Source organism: Cyanistes caeruleus, unplaced genomic scaffold (assembly GCF_971803275.1).
Source record: "Cyanistes caeruleus unplaced genomic scaffold, bCyaCae1.hap1.1 HAP1_SCAFFOLD_192, whole genome shotgun sequence".
NCBI classification, from domain to species: domain Eukaryota; kingdom Metazoa; phylum Chordata; class Aves; order Passeriformes; family Paridae; genus Cyanistes; species Cyanistes caeruleus.
The window spans coordinates 4204-19539 of NW_028255980.1; the positions used below are offsets into that span (position 1 = coordinate 4204).

Sequence of the window (15336 nt, forward strand, 5' to 3'; positions counted from 1 at the left end):
CCCCAGACCACCCTTGGTAGCACTTTTTCTTTTCTCTCTGCTGACGATTTTATCCCCAAAACTGCCGTGGGAACGTTGTATCCAAGCACATCCTCCAGCGCTGCACTTTCCTCCTGTGAATTCCCTGTGCAGGGAATGTGGCTGTGCTTTTCCCTGCTCTGTTCACTGACAAACAAACCTGAGCCCGTGGGACTGTCAGAGCTCCTTCATGCCATGAAATCAGGTTGTGTTTCTCATGGCATGTTCTGGAGGAGCTTTTCTTGGTGTGTCTTGTGCTGCTGGAAATGACCCAAGAGCCAGGAGGGAACAGAAGCTGCTGCTGCCCGTTGGCTCAGGGCCAGGGAACCAAGTTGTGCTCCCGGGCAGTTGGGCCCTGCTGGAAGCAGAGCCGCGTTTCCCTTGAGCAGCTCAAGCTTGTGACAGCTCCAAACAGGAAACCTCAGCAGAAAACTCTTCCTCCAAACTCAGCTGCTTTCCCTCCTGCAGCTGTTTGGGAAAGAGCCTCAAAGCACAGACTCTGCTGGGAGCCATTGGTGCATTTCCTCCCTCCCGGCAGCAGCAGCTCCTGAGCCCTTCACGGGCTCCTGGCCCTTCCCAAACCCTTCAGCTCCCTTGGAACTCTCAGCACTCACTAACATGTGCATTTCTTTCATATTTAAACTGCATTTAAACTTCTCCTTTTCTCTCCTCTCTATCTTTTTTATCTCCTCTTTATTTCCTTTAATCCCGTCAGCACCAGTAGGATGGGGCTGGAGTCTTGGGGTGGGTGTGGGATGAACTGAGGATCCAGCAGAGAAGGGCAAGGCAGAGGGGAGAGGACTCAGCCAACCCTTCTCCTGCTCTCTCCTCCCCCAGGCTCCAGCTAAAGCAAGTCAGACTGGAAAGGATCCCACAAATGCTGTGTTCTCCTCCCTCTGAGCTTGGCTGGGGATCCTCAGCTTCAGCCTGGTGCGGTGGCTGAGATTCGCTAATTTGAGATTTTTGGCTAATGCACTAAATTGAAGAGGTTTATTATTACTTAATCACCTTTCACCTTTGCCAAGTTCTGCTGCACTGTGTCTGCTTTTAACCCAATACACTGCTAGCTCACCTACACACATGTGCTTCTTAGGATAATACTCAGATTCATAGCTTACTCTATAAAATCACACAATTACAGTTGAAAACTCTCCACCATCTCACTCAATGCAGTTTTTTATTTACTTATGGCATATTCTTACTTGCAGCTATAGGAACATAAGCTTATGATTTCTCGACTCAACGTCTGTGAACCTTTAGCATTGCATGAACCCAAGCTCCTTCCAAGGCTGGAAATGAAACCCTTCAGTATCTGTGGAAGTTTCTGTCTTTCCATTTCCCACAGCCCACCAAAGGATTTGTGACCCTTTGTGACAGAGGAGAACCTGCCAGGCAATTTTGTGTTTGCTGTAGGGAAGGTTGGGTTGCTCTGCATCAATTCCCAGAGCAGCGCAGAGCATTGGCTTTGTGATGTCAGGGCATGGATGCCACCTTGTCGTGGTGACATCCCAAGGTTGCCTTGGTGCACGGAAGGCCTCAGGGTCAGAGCAGCTCTTGGGCTTGCTCAGTGCAGGAGCATCCTCCTGCTTGAGGCGTTTGTCAGTGGGCAGCTGCACACTGACAGGAGCCGTGTTTGTTCTTGTGGTGGAGCAGAGTGTGCAAACTGGCAAAAATGATTGAGCAGCTCGCTGTTGCCGTTTGCACCATTTATGGCATCGGCTATGCCGGCTATTACCTCACCAACCTGGCACGTAAGTAGAGGTTTTCCCTGGCTGGAACCTGAGCTGGCTTTTGTAGGTCTCCCTGCTCTTTCTTAGTGACCGGGTTGCTATTGAAACACAAAGACCATGAGGATGCCCCTGGTTTGGTAAAGCTCCTGTCAACACCTTCAGCAAAACACGGGGTGTCTGTAGCCAGGGGGCTGCGGGCAGCATTTGCAGGGCTTCTGTTCCCTCCACGGGAGAGCCTGTGGCAGCAGAGTCTGGCATTTCCTCACTTTGCTGGCTCAATCTCTTGGGGTGACTTTACTTTTAAGATAGCTCTGAGAGCTCGGGAAGTTGAAACTGCTGGAGGCTGATGGGAGTTTTTTCTCCTGACTAATTCCTGGCCATGGGTGAGAATTGGCAGCAGTTTTAACTATTGGGAAGTGAGATCAACCTGTGAACACCACCTGAAGATGTGAGGCCGGGAATTTCTTGCTCTCTTTGGTTTCTGGCTTCTGACGAGGTCACAGGGCTCTGTCTCGGCCTCCTCCCCCCCTCCAGGCCGGACAAGGCTGCAGAGGGCGGGGTGGGGGGAGAAACGGAGCCGGCCAGCCTGACTTGGTTTGCAGTTTCTGCCACTGAACTGAAACCTGACACCATCAACATCTGCAGCTTTAGCAAGATTTTAACTCTTTTACTACCTGCATGAGACTTGCAGATTAATCCTTTTTTTCCAGAGAGAGGGAGAGGAAGTGATCAACCATCAACCCATCAAAGAGAGTGAAGAAAAAAATTAAATTGAGAGAGGGAAGAGAAATAAGGAGATGCTTTAATAAGCTGAAATATTTTTCTGTTAAAGCTATGGAGATGGACAGTAGTGTTCTGAATAAAAACTCCTTTAATTCATGACAGAGTATATTGGGAGGAATGGAGTGTTTCCAAGTGTGGATTTTGAGCAAATGATGAAGTAGTTGTGACACTGTGAGATGCTGGAACAGAGCGGGAGAAGTAAGAGTTGAAGATTTGTGGCTTTTAAGAAGCAAAAAGAAAACTTCTGTTTTCAGGGGGGCTCAGAAAAACAGATAAAGAGAACTTTTGCCTTTGAATAACTCATTCATAAAAATGACATCCCTGGACTCATGACCCATAACACACCTCAGAGTGATGGGAAATGGGAGGAGACAACTGATGGCAGATTTCAGGGCAGCTGGCATCAGAGAAATAGAAAGCTATGAAGAAAAATCGTTTTCTTGTGAAAAACTCCATAGAATGCAGAAGAAGACTTTTGTTTCTCTACAAAGACTGATGAAAAGACTCTAGCAGGAATTGGGACTGTTGTAAACACCAAAGTTCCAAAGTTTTTTGTCTCCATGTTGTCATGTAAACAAGGGAATGGTTGGGTAGTGGGGGAGAAAAGGGTTGTTCTGGAAGTTTTATTCTGGTTTCTTATTCTTGTAGTTTTTGTTAATGAACTTTCTTTATTCCATTTAAGTTTCAAGCCTGTTTTGCTCTTGTTCTAATCCATACCTCACAGCCAGAAATAAGTAAGTTTCCTAGTGATTTTTTAGTTGCTGCTTTAAACCACACCAGTCAAGCAGGACACCTTTGAAAATGCAGACTGGGAGATCTTCTCAGATGCTGTTCTAAATAGGCCACGGTTCTCTCCAGTTTTCTCAAAGAATTTGGTTCATTTTCCTTGCCCACTGCAGGTCATCTGAGCCGTGTGTTCAGAGGTGCCGATCCTGAGGTGAGTCAGAAAGGAACATTTGATGCTCCTGGTGTTTCAGAATTGTGCAGGGAACTGTGAGCTTGGCCTGTGGCAGTAGAGTGCAGAGGGCCAGCTGGGTGGGCTGAAAGAAGATCCATTTCCATGTTTACAGCAGCAATAGCAAAGGCATTGTTGGCTATTTCCTAATTTTCCATTGCAGAGCTTTAAAAGAACTCAAAGCTCAGCTTTGCAGAGAGAACGTTGCTTGCTGATAGTAGCCAGGGTGAACTCTCTAATTCAGAACTATTTGCAGTATGGCTGAATTGACCCATTTTAATTTAGTTGGAGAGACTTAGAATCCCATTGCTATCAAAGCTGATGATTTGTGCTTGGTAGAGCTGGTTGTAGAAATCGAGCTGAAGAGAAATAAGGTTCTAAATGATAGGGAGCTGCCTGTCCCTAACTCCACCATCTGTCCACAGAGCCCAGAAGCAAGAGCAGACTCTGCTGTGGCTCCCTCTGCTCCTGGAGAAGAGGCCAAAGAGGAGCAAAATGAGCAAAAGGAGCACGAGCCTCCAGCTGTGGTCACAGCCCAGCCTGACCATGCCCAGACAGTAAGTGCCAGTGCTGGGTGCTGCTGTCTTTAGTGCAAGGCAGAGCTGCAAGTTTCTGAGCAGCCAGCACTTGCTGTTGCTGGCTGAGGATGCTGAGTGCTGGAGTCCTGCCAGCACCCAGCCATTCCCCCATCCCGTGGCAGCTGGAAATTGGGCTTTGAGCCGTCGTGCTGAGGCCCCAAAGCGCTGCTGCCTGCGGGTGAGCAGCTGGCTGCTTGGCTCAGGGAAGCTCTGTCTCTTGGCTTCTGCCAAGCCATGGACAAGGCCTCACACGGCATTTCTGGGGCTCACAGGGCTTGCTTTGTTTGCTGTCCCTTTTTGGAAACCTCTGCATGACCTGGAGAAGTGTTCTGCAGTTTCCTTGAGTAATTCTTCACTTCTGCAGAGTCTTTTAGGCCACCTGTCTTTTGGCTTTTGATAAGCTGCAAGGAGATGATTGTGTTGTCCATGAAGCTGTGGCCGGCCATTCTTGTCCTGTGTGGCCAAAGAAACAAACTGTGTAGTTCTGAACCCTTCTTCTTAGGCAAAATCCACAAGTGGCAAGTTTCTCTTGATACGTTTTGTGGTGAAGTCTGCAGCTTTGGAAACTGCATTGGAGCCTAGTGTGGGGGCAAAGCTGCAAGTCCTTGAGTGCTGTCTTGTGTTGCTAAGAACCCCTTTAGAGATGGTTGTTTTTTTCTCCTCAGAGCTGTTTTCCTCCTCCTGCCTCTTCTGTCCTGACACTCCCTGTTTAACCTATAAATTTCTGCCTGTCCTAGTGAGGTGGGACAATTCCATGGTTTAGGTGGTTTTTGCTGACTTTGGTCATACATGCATTACATGACACATGGCTTCCTTCATTGGCATCCCTAGGGGTGTGTCAATTAATTTGTTGATGGGGCCTTTTGAGGATCTCTGTCAGTGCCACTCAGAATTCTCAGCTGACAAAAGAGGGAGGAGAAACACCTTGGTCCTCTTCCATATCCTGAGGTGGCCATAGAGGCTCTCTGACCTGCAGCAGAGGATCCAATTGCACACATCCTTGTCTCCTGACTGAGCAGGATTTCTAACAAGAGTGTAGATGTCAGAGGGGCAGGAGTGGCAGTGCAGGCCTGAAAAGAACATGAACTCCAGCAGTGTCTCTCCCAAGGGCTGAGCTCAGCCAGGAAGCCCCTGCAGAGCCAGGATGGAGCTGTGGGACAGGGCTGGCTGTCAGTCACTAGGGAGAGACAAGCAGGACACAGCAGAAGGGGAGGGAGGCCCTTGAGAAATGCCCCACATTTCCTGTCAGCTGTCCAAGAGTCTGTTGGAGATTCAGTGCCAGATGGGCCCTGATTGCACTGCCAGGGTCACTTTGGAATCTGTGCTTCCCCATGGGCAGAGAACAAGGCAGGAGAGCAGCAGCACAGAGCTTTGGGAATGTGGGAGCCCATCAGCCTTTGAGTCTTGGCCCACAAATGTTGGATGAGAAGTTGAAGCCCATCTTCTCTTGCTTTCTCTGCAGGTCCATCCAGAGAAAGAGCAGGAGCAGAATGTTTTATCAGGACGGCCGTGCCAGCCTGAGGGAGAGCTGTTCCCAGCCCAAGAGCAGGAAGAGCAGCTGGGGCAGCAGGTGGAAGAGCCACTGGAGAATGGCCAGGTAAGGCTGACCCAGTAGGGGACAGAGTGAAGGGCAGGAAGAGGGGCATAAAACGCAGCTCTTGGGACTGAGCAGGCCACGAGTGCCAGAGGCCCTGAAAGCAAAGAGCCTCTGCAGAGATCAGCAGCGGGACAGGAGGTTACAGTGGAAGCAGAGGTGGGTAGGGAAGCAGAAAGAAGTGACTGAATGAGTGTGATTTTGAGGCTGAAACTGAGGAAGAAGCTGAGCCTGATGGCAGCTCCCAGGCACTCGCTCTCCATTTGTGTGTACAGAACATCGAGGCAGAGCCCCAAGCAGAGCTGCCCGAAGCTCCGAGGGCCATCATGGCAGTGAAGAGGAGGCCTGAGGAAGACAGAAGCATCGAAGAGGAGATGAATCTCCCCTGGCAGAGAGGAAATCAACAGAACCAGGTGAGTGACAGAGTGGCAGACACTCCACTCATGGACATTCCTCTCTGTCGTTCTTCACAGGCCTCCGAGGAGGAGCTTCTGGCAGAGCTGCAGGAAACTGAGGCTAGGATCAGGGCAAGGGAGAACAGGCTGGAGGAAGAAAGGAAGATCATCGAAGAGAAATTCCATCTCCTCGCTCAGCAGCAAGAGGCTCTAGAAAATCGAGTGAGTGAAAGAGCGATAGGCACAGCAGTCACTGCAGTCTGGTGCTTTCTGCCCTTCTTGCCTCTCCTCTGCAGAGCAGCAGGGGGCTGGGCTGATGCCTCTCAGTGCCATCCTGCTGTAGTGTCTATCCCAGCTGCTTGGAAGGACATTTCCGGCTGTGCTCAATCTCAGCTGCTGCCCTGGACAGTGGCACCAGTCATTTGCCCCTTTTGCCAGCACTCATCTCAAGGGATTCCTGCTGGCCTGCTCCTGCTCTCCTTGTTTCTTCAGGGCTTTTTGCAAGTGAACTCAGTCCCCCAGACAGATTTGGAATACAAGCTGCAAGCTGTCTGTATGCCTTGGTGAATCTGCTCCTGTCCTGCTCTTTCCCTTTGCTCACAGTCAATGAGCCTTGGCACACAGGGACAAGCTGTGGTCTCTGACTGCTTTGTTCTCTTTGACTTGAGGTGGACGTGTTGATATCTCACCTGGCAGCCTGCGAAGGCTTCCAGCAAATGCCGGCTGATGAAGAGCCCCAAGGTCGGCGGGAGGCACAGGTACTGTCCCAAGCACAAGTGCTGCAGGCTGAGCACCTTCTGAAGATGGTGCAGGAAAAGAGGACTGAGGGGGAGGAGCTCCAACATTAGAACAAGGAGCTGCAAATGTGCCTGCAACCCTTGGAGGGGGAAAGGGATCCGTGGCAGGAAGTGGAATGGTCGTTGTTGCAGTCATCCTTCAGAAAATCCAGGAAAATGGAATATGAAACTGGCCATCAACTTGATTAAAACCAACCTTGGGTTTTGACCATTTGGTTCCAGAAGTGGGCATCCAAAAAATCCAGTTGATGAGCTTTGCATGTGGCTAACAGCAACTTCCTAAGGGCTTGCATTTGAAAAGGGAACTCGGGGTAATCTCTGCCAGCCAGCTTTCTGACACAAACTCCTTTCTTCTCGCAGATCTACACAGGCTCTTCCATTCAATCTGCTGCAGCAGCAGCAGCAGCAGCAGCATCTAAAGGAGCCTTTGTTGCCCAAGCTGAGCAGTGGAGCCTGGGCAGTTTGTCCATTTCCAGCAGTGACACATCTGCTGCTCAGCTCCAGGAGAGCCTGGGAGACTTCGTGGAGCAACTGAGTACGTCTGGTGTATTTCTTGTCTGAGGGACAGTGTATTGTGTGCACGTGCCAGCAGAGCTGTAGCAAATGATCCTCCTCACTTTGGTGTCCCAGAGACATTTAGGACTCCCCACAGGAACTGCTGTGCTCTGAGGCAGCGAGAGAGCGCTCTGGCTGTTCCTGCTGCCTCTGAGGGCAGCTTGGACTGGCTCGGCTTTGCCTGGCATTCCCTTGCCACTAAAGGCAGAAGCAGGAATTGTTCTTGGATCAGCAGAAGGCTGTGGCCCAGCAAATGATCTATGCAAGTCCTGTGTGCTAGTGGCCAAACTGAACAGAATAATTGATTCCTAAATTCTCCTTAGACTCCAGACTTCCCACCACTTGTCAGAACCAAAAGACTTCAGAGATATTGATTGGATTTGGGGTTTTGTCTTTTTGTTGTGGTTCTGTTTTTAGTTTTCAGTTTCTATACTTTTTTGTTTCAGATTTGGGGTTTTTTGGTAGAGTTTGTTTTTTCTCCATCCTGAAAGAGCTGTTCTGCCCCAGGTGTCTTACTGCTGTCATTTTTAGGACTGTTTTTATTGCCTCTACTATATCTACAAGGTTTTTCTGAGAATGCTGTATTTTTGTCAGTGAGGACTCGTTTGAAAGAACATCAGGTGACAGCAGAAACAGAGAGCAAGAGATGTTTTCATTGGGCCCACACTGAAGAAACAGATATTTGTATAACAATCTGTAATTAATATCCTAGTTTTATTTTTATAAAGATGTGTCCAAGAGACACATCCACGTGGTGTGATCAGATAAAACAGCACTGCAGGCATTTCTTAGGAGCGAGCCTGCAGCCCCTGTGCTGTGTATTCCTCAGATCCATGGCACTTTTTCATCCCTGATTCCCAGCCATTCCCATGACTCTCAGAATCCTACCTATTGGCCCAAGCCCTGCTCAGATCAGTCTCTGGGAAAACACATCAAGCCCTTTGTGATTCTGCAGCACAACCCATTTAATCTGCTTCTTGCCCATAACAGCTGCCAGTGCTGTGCTCTCAGAAAAGACCTGGTGGGGCTGAGAAAAGATCCCAGCTGATTTGGTGTCTACCTTCACCTGCTGGGACACAAAAGGGCCTTGATCTGCACCTGGCTGTGTCTGATCTCCAAGGCAATGCTGTTGTGTCCTGAACGGGGGCCACAGCTTGTCAGGGGCTCAGGCTGGCTGTGTCTTCTTGCCATTGCTTGTCAGTGCTCATGCTTGGCCTTTGCCAGCCTTGTGCTGTGCCCTGCTGTGCTCTCTGCGCTTCATTTCCTTCCAAGGACTAGACAAAATCAGTCTCTCTGCTGCCCATTTGTACTGCACAACTGCCTGTCTTGTTGCTGCTGTGCTTGCTGCCCAGCTGACCACAGAGGGTTCAGAGCCCCACACAGCGGGGCTGCCTTTGGCATCTCCTGCAAGTTGGGATCTCTGCCTGAAAGTCAGCATCTTCAATTTCGTTTCCCTCAGGGAGAATGGTGAACAAGGAAAATCCCGTCACAAAATACATCGAACTGGAAAGTCTTGGCAGCGGGTGAGTCCAACCACAGTCACTTCTACACAGCCACGGGCCAGGTGTTTCCCTGGGGGAATATCCATCAAGTGGGAAGTCAGACAAGTTGTCCACATATTTAGACAGCGGGCTTAGTCTGCCCCATCTCTCAGTACTGGCCAGAATTTGTCAAGTGTGCTCAGAAGGCATTGTCAAAGACATCTCCATGCTGCCAAGGTCTTGCCTGCAGCAAGGAACAGAACCTGGGAAATCTGCTTGTCTCTCAAGTGTGGGACAGCTCAGGGTTCATTTCCTTCACATTTTTGGATTTCTCCAAATCATCTGGCCACACTAATGAAAGGAGAAGAATCTTGCTTGCCTGAAAGCACAACCTACCCCCAATGAGAGCTGTCAGATAACAGTTCTCAGGAACATTTCTCTCCAAGAGTTTGCTAAAGGAAATACTCCATGCTCAGGATTAGAATTGCACAGTTTAGAAGCTGATAGCCGAGATGAAGGAATAAGCTGCCTTTTGGAGCTGAGGCAGTAAATCCCAAGGCTTCAGGAACAGGCCCAGTGCCCAGGCACTTGAGGGGAAAATGCATCATCTGCCTTCTGGCACACCCCTCCTGCAACCTGCAGCTTTTAGGCATTTACAGCAGAGCTCTCCTGTCTGGACTGGCTTTCAGTGCAAGATCTAAATGGCTTCTCCTTTCTTTGCTGCTGTTTTGTTTCTAGGGGTTTTGGAGAGGTTTCCAGAGCACTTGACATTGCAACAGGAGGAGAGGTAAATGTCAACAGCCCCTGCAGCCTCTGCTGCTCTCCAGGCCTTTCCCCACTGCTGACAGCTGTGGCTGGAGCTTTGAGTAGAGCTGTGCTGAAAAGGCACAAGAAGCACAGACTGGAGCCAGCCTGCAAATTGCACTTGGAACAGGCTTTGTGGACAAGGCAAATCGCCAGTGGCCACATGTCCTGTAACTGGCCCCCAAGGGAGCAGAGAAATGGGCTGTTGGAATGTCACTCCCTAATTACTCCAGTGATGAGGTCTAATCACAAGGCACTTAGGCACAGCTTGGCTGTGCCATTCCAAAATCACTTGCTCCATGTGTGTTGTGGTCTCATGCTACCAATTTTCTCAAATTACTCCTTTTCAATGTCCTTTGAGGTGGCCATAAAGAAAATAAATGTGCAAGGAGTGAGCAGGAAGATACTAACCATGAATGAAATCAGGATCATGGAGAGTAATAGGAGTCCCAGGATCGTGAATTACTTAGCCAGGTGAGTGGTCACGGTCCTATCCCTTGAATGTTTGTTTACATACTACAAGCATGAGAGCTTAAAAACCCACTTTGGTCAGTGGCAGGAAATAGAGCTGTTAATGATTATTTCTCTACTTATCTCCAATGGATGGGAAGAGACTGCATTTTGTCTGCATGAATCCACCCTGGCAAATGCAGACTGAACATTGTTCAAAAACCTGCATCAGCCCTATCTTAAGAATTCAATACCTTGTAAGTTCATTGCCTCCACAGTTCTTTGGGATTGAATTTTTCAAGTTTCTTAAATGCTGATGAACCATCCAAGAGAGGATTGCCCTTGCATTGTTGCCCCTCTTTTCCATTGCTGTGCATGCCAGGAAGACTAGGTGCTTATTTCCAGAAATGCCATGCGTGACAGGTTTTTTAACTGGGCTCTTCCTAAACTGCCTTTCTCCTTGAGACAGCACAGACTGCAAACACTGCACAGCCTAGAGGCAATGTCTATTCCTTTTCTTCTGCCCTTGTCTCCAAGGGACCCAGAAACAAGACTCAAGCAAAAAACCAACCTAGGCGTGCATGTTCACCTGCATGGCCTTGTTTCCTTTTTTCAGCTACCTTGTGCATGAGGAACTCTGGCTGGTGATGGAGTACATGGACGGAGGCACTCTGAGAGATCTCATTGACGAGATTCAAATGTCTGAAGGAGAGATTGCAGCTGTCAGTCGGGAGGTCAGGGATCCCATCTGTGCTTCCAAGGCCTTGAGCTGCATTGGCTGGGAAACAGGGGCTCAGAACAGGAGGGATTTCATGGGCCAAGCTTGGTTTCTGTGCTGCTGCTAGGCTATGGGCAAGCAAGAGCATCTCAAGGGAACTGTCTGCCAGTGCCCCTACACTCACTGGACTCACTTCCTGTACTCTTATCCCCTGCTCTTGTATTCTAGCTCTGTCTCTTGCATTGGCATTTGCAGTTCTCCACTGAGAAAGGCGCTGCTCTGCTCCTGTTGGAGCAGCAGGCTCTTGCTCTCAATGGCGCTGTGTTCTGCCATTCCTCCCCATTCCCCTGCAAAGGGAACCTTCCACAGCTGTTTCCTTTCTTGTGCGATGAACTCACAGCACTACTTTTTGCCCCCCTGGTTCTCTTTTCTCTCTCAGTGCCTGCAAGGACTGGATTTTCTTCACTCCAACCACGTGATCCATCGAGATGTCAAGAGCAACAACATCCTTCTCAGAACCGACGGCTCTGTCAAGCTGGGTCAGTGTATTCTTGCTCAGCTTCAGCATTCCAGGAATGGGGGGTGTGGGACTGCTTTCAGTGACTGCCAGCTCCCCAAAAATGCTGCTGCTGGCAGTGCAGGGGTCCCCCCTGCTGTGGGCTGAAGGCACAGTTGCAGGGTGCACACAGCTATGACAAGGAACCACAAGCAGCCAAGAGTGCTATTGCTCTGTGTGTGTCTGTGTGTGTTCCTTCCAGAGGGAGGGAGCTGCAATCTAAACCTTCAGGGGAACAAAAGGCACTGCTGGAGGAAGTGTAAGAAATGGGGGGATGTTTGAAGTAGCCAATTGCCTTGGCTAAAGCCCCAAGGAAACAGAGCAGGGAGTATTGTCCAGGAAATTCAACTGCACATTCTCAACCTTCTACCGGGGAATTCTCTGGCTTGGTTTCCTAATTGACAGTATTAAAATTAAAAGAGTATTTTGCTTTCTCCTCAGCTGATTTTGGCCTTTCTGCTCAGCTCACCCCTGAGCAAAATCAGCGGTGCTCGGTGACCGGGACTCCTTGGTGGATGGCACCTGAAGTGGTGAAGTGTCAACCATATGGCCCCAAAGTGGACGTGTGGTCTTTTGGAATTGTGGCAATTGAAATGGCCGAACAAAAAACTCCTTATGACAGTTTCACTGCTCGATCGGTAAGGAGCAAATACTCTCTGATCCCGCTGTCTTTCTCACCTGTCCCGTGTTCTCTGCTCACTGCACAAAATCCCATGGCCATCTGCTGGAAGTACTTCCACCAAGGCCCCTTCTACAAATGTCCCTGCAGCACATCAGCATCTGCTGGAGCTTTGGTTGCAGCACTGGGGGAACTCAAGCCTTACCTCACCCAAACCATCTCCATTCTCAGGCAGCATTTTGCTTTGCCTTAGAAGTCGTTCCAGCTCTTTTGGCTGTGTAGATGGCACCAAGAATAGGAAACAAGCGTCTCAGAGCTGGTGTTATCTTTCCAGAAATGAAGCAAAGAAACTCAAAGCAAACCAAGTTTCTAAAACAGTGCTTTTGAGAGAAGAAGTGCAGCCCCATTCTTCTCACAGGGAAACTTGCCTGAAACCTGGAGATGAGGCTGTAAAGCCAGAGTCTCTTCTGCTTCTTGTGCAGTGCTGCTGAGACACTCAGTGACCACCTTCTTTCCTAACCCAAGCCACTTTCTCCATATCACCAAGCTGGAGCCTGGTGATGGGGAGAGCCTGCCAAAACCTCCTGTTTGTTTCCTGGCACTTTCTGGGATGGGCACAGCGTTAATGCATTGACTTGAGAATCCAACCAGCACAGGGTTACCACAGGGGTGACACTTCTGATTTCACCATGAATATTTTCCTTTTGCCACATAAGGGAACCTGAAATTTTCAGAGTGCTGAGAGACAGAGCTGCAGGTGGCTCCTGTGTGCCCAAACAGGCATTTTCAACCCAATACATTTGTGGAGGCATCTTAATGTGTCTGTGTTGAAAATGAGATTCCAAAGGTTTGTTTCCTTCCCTGAGGAACACCTGCTGCATTTCCTTTCTTTTCTTCCAATTACCATCATTTTCAAGAACAAGACAAAAAGCCTGATGAGTTTTGTTTCATGGCAGCTGTGCTTAAGGGACCAACAAGCACTGCAGAGATTCTTTTCACATAAGAATCCTTGGAATAGTACAGTTAGTTAGAATAGCATAATCCCTCTTCCAAAAAGGCTGCCAAGCTGCTGGGAATCCTTTGAAAAGGAAACATGTATTTGCTGATGTAGTTGCCACTAACTAGCGCAGGCAATGAAATCAGCTGCCAAGGCAAGATCTGCTGGATGTTGGCAAAGCTGTGGCTTTGGGGCTTGGGTTTTTTCATGATACAGGAAAGTCGTCATCCAAATGCTACAGGAAAGTCATGTCTGCCTCTCTGCCAGGGCAAAAACTGCCACTGCAGAGTGGAGCTGGAACAATGGGCTCTGGGAGAGCAGTTCCAGATGGGAAAGAAGCAGGTGGAGCCTTGTGTTTCCTTTTTCTCCAGGCTAAATTCCACATAGCCACAGAAGGGACCCCACAGCTGCGGCAGCCCGAGCAATTCTCGCCTTTGCTGCGTGACTTCCTGAGCTGCTGCCTGCAGAAAGGCGAGGCGCAGCGCTGGTCTGCCAAGGAGCTGCTGCAGGTAAAATGCCAAAAGGGCTGCAGGTGAAACAGTGTCCCAGGGATGGGCTCCTCCTCCACTGAAATCCAAGGCATCAGATGAGCCCCCATCCTCCTCCCTTCCAACCTTGGTGCTGTTCAGCTGACAGTGGGGAGCAATCCTAGACTGGGCTGGGCTGGCAGGGAGTGCTGGGTTTTAGCGCTGGCTAAAATCACCAGGGCACTTACTCATTTCTTGCTGGGAGCTATGGATCAGGAGAAGGGCAAAACAGGCTTCAAACTTCAAAGGAATAACAAATTTTATTATCAGGCCCACAAGAATAAGAAAGGTCTCACCTGTGCAGTGAAAGGGTTCAATCTCACCCAGGTCATGGCAGTCACGGTGTTGGATTTCAGGCTGTGCTGGGCCCCTCTCTCTGCCCGGGAGCCGCTGGGAGGGGAGGCTCGGCCTGGAGCCGTCGCTGCACGCCGGGGAGAGGGTTTAGTGTGGGCAAGATGTCAGCAGCCGTGGCCTGGCCCAGCCTGGGGCTGGGGTCCCGCAGCCTCCATCCCCCGCCCGGGAGCCGCTGGGCTCTGGCCCGGCCTCCCCCAGGAGCACAGGCCGTGGGCGAGCAGGGCCGGCCTCACCAGAGCTCCGTTACCTTCGGGCTCCGGAAGCAAAGAGGGCCAGTGCCCGGGCTGGTGGTTTTCAAAATGTGCATCATCACAGAGGCACATCTCATTTCTAAATGGTGCAAAATGTTGTCAGTTCTCAGAACTAGCCAGCCATTGGCCTGTCTCAGGCACAGAGGAAGCTCCCAGCAGCTTCTCTCAAAGAAATCACTTCCGTGTGGGGTTTCTTACTTCTTTCCCTAAATGTCAATTCATCTCAAACTAACACACAGGGACATGGAAAGGTCATCTAGTCTGTGTCCTGCAATGAGCAGGGACATCTTTCAAGAGATCAGGATACTCACACCTCAGATATTTCCAGGGATGGGCCACCTACCAGCTCTTGGGGCAACCTGTGCCACTCTTGCCCCATGCTCCTGACCTACTCTGACTCAATCCCCATTTCATTTAAAAAGTATTCCCCTGCCTTTGAAGCTCTTAGCTTGGAAAATCATGCTTTCTTGTTGTTTTCTTTTCCTTTCTGCAGCATCAATTTATAACATCGGCCATGCCTGGGTCCAGCCTGGCACCTCTCATCGTTGCAGTAAAGAAGTGGAAGGAGGAGGCAGGAATGCAACAATCAATTTATAAACTGTCTTCTCCATGAAAAACTTAGAGTAGGATTATAGAGTAGGACTGCAGAGTAGGATTGTAGAATAGGATTATAGAGTAGGATTGTAGTGCAGGATGGTAGTGTAGGTTTGTAGTGTAGGATTGTAGAGTAGGATTTTAAATAAAATTTCTAAAATCTCAACTCCTTTGGAACATTTCTCTCCTTCTGACCCTGTGAGAAAGCTCAACATTTCCTCCTGAATTGTCAGTTTTTTCTTAGAGGTGGAAAGTGACATTGATGGCTTCTTTGGTACAGTTTGTAAGGGGGGAAGGCTCCTCTTCATTCATCCTCTCCAGACCACACTGCCTTTGGAATATGGCCAACTGGACAAGTTTTGCCCAGCTGTGGCATTTCTATTTGAGGCAGAAACAGCAATGGCATTTGCAGGAAAAACCAAAGGAGGAGCGGTGCAACGCAAACATCCCGTGCAGATGCAGGCTGTGCAGATGTGACTCGAGAACATTTGGGTTCCTGCCACTTGGATTTGTATCCCTAAGAGAAATCTCTTTGGCTGGAGGAGAGTCTGGCTGAAGAGAGAAAGCACAAAGAGCAGTG

General features: G+C 49.4%; 1 protein-coding gene across 1 annotated transcript; it reads left to right on the plus strand.

Annotated features, from left to right (window-relative positions):
* The first annotated feature begins 1539 nt into the window (after positions 1-1539).
* On the plus strand, positions 1540-14922 carry LOC147645683 (uncharacterized). Its single transcript, XM_086874323.1, has 15 exons — positions 1540-1769; positions 3431-3468; positions 3912-4043; positions 5527-5661; positions 5934-6275; positions 6722-6811; positions 7211-7385; positions 8865-8928; positions 9625-9673; positions 10052-10164; positions 10757-10874; positions 11298-11397; positions 11856-12052; positions 13402-13539; positions 14656-14922. Exons 1-15 carry the CDS (start codon positions 1691-1693, stop codon positions 14773-14775), a joined length of 1890 nt encoding a protein of 629 aa, XP_086730449.1. The 5' UTR covers positions 1540-1690; the 3' UTR covers positions 14776-14922.
* Positions 14923-15336: the final 414 nt, after the last annotated feature.

Coding starts and splice junctions, on each gene's coding strand:
- LOC147645683 (XM_086874323.1), top strand. CDS start 1,691: ATGATTGAGCAGCTCGCTGTTGCCGTTTGCACCATTTATGGCATCGGC. Junction 3,469..3,911: donor TCAGAGGTGCCGATCCTGAG/GTGAGTCAGAAA, acceptor ATCTGTCCACAG/AGCCCAGAAGCAAGAGCAGA. Junction 8,929..9,624: donor CTGGAAAGTCTTGGCAGCGG/GTGAGTCCAACC, acceptor TTTTGTTTCTAG/GGGTTTTGGAGAGGTTTCCA.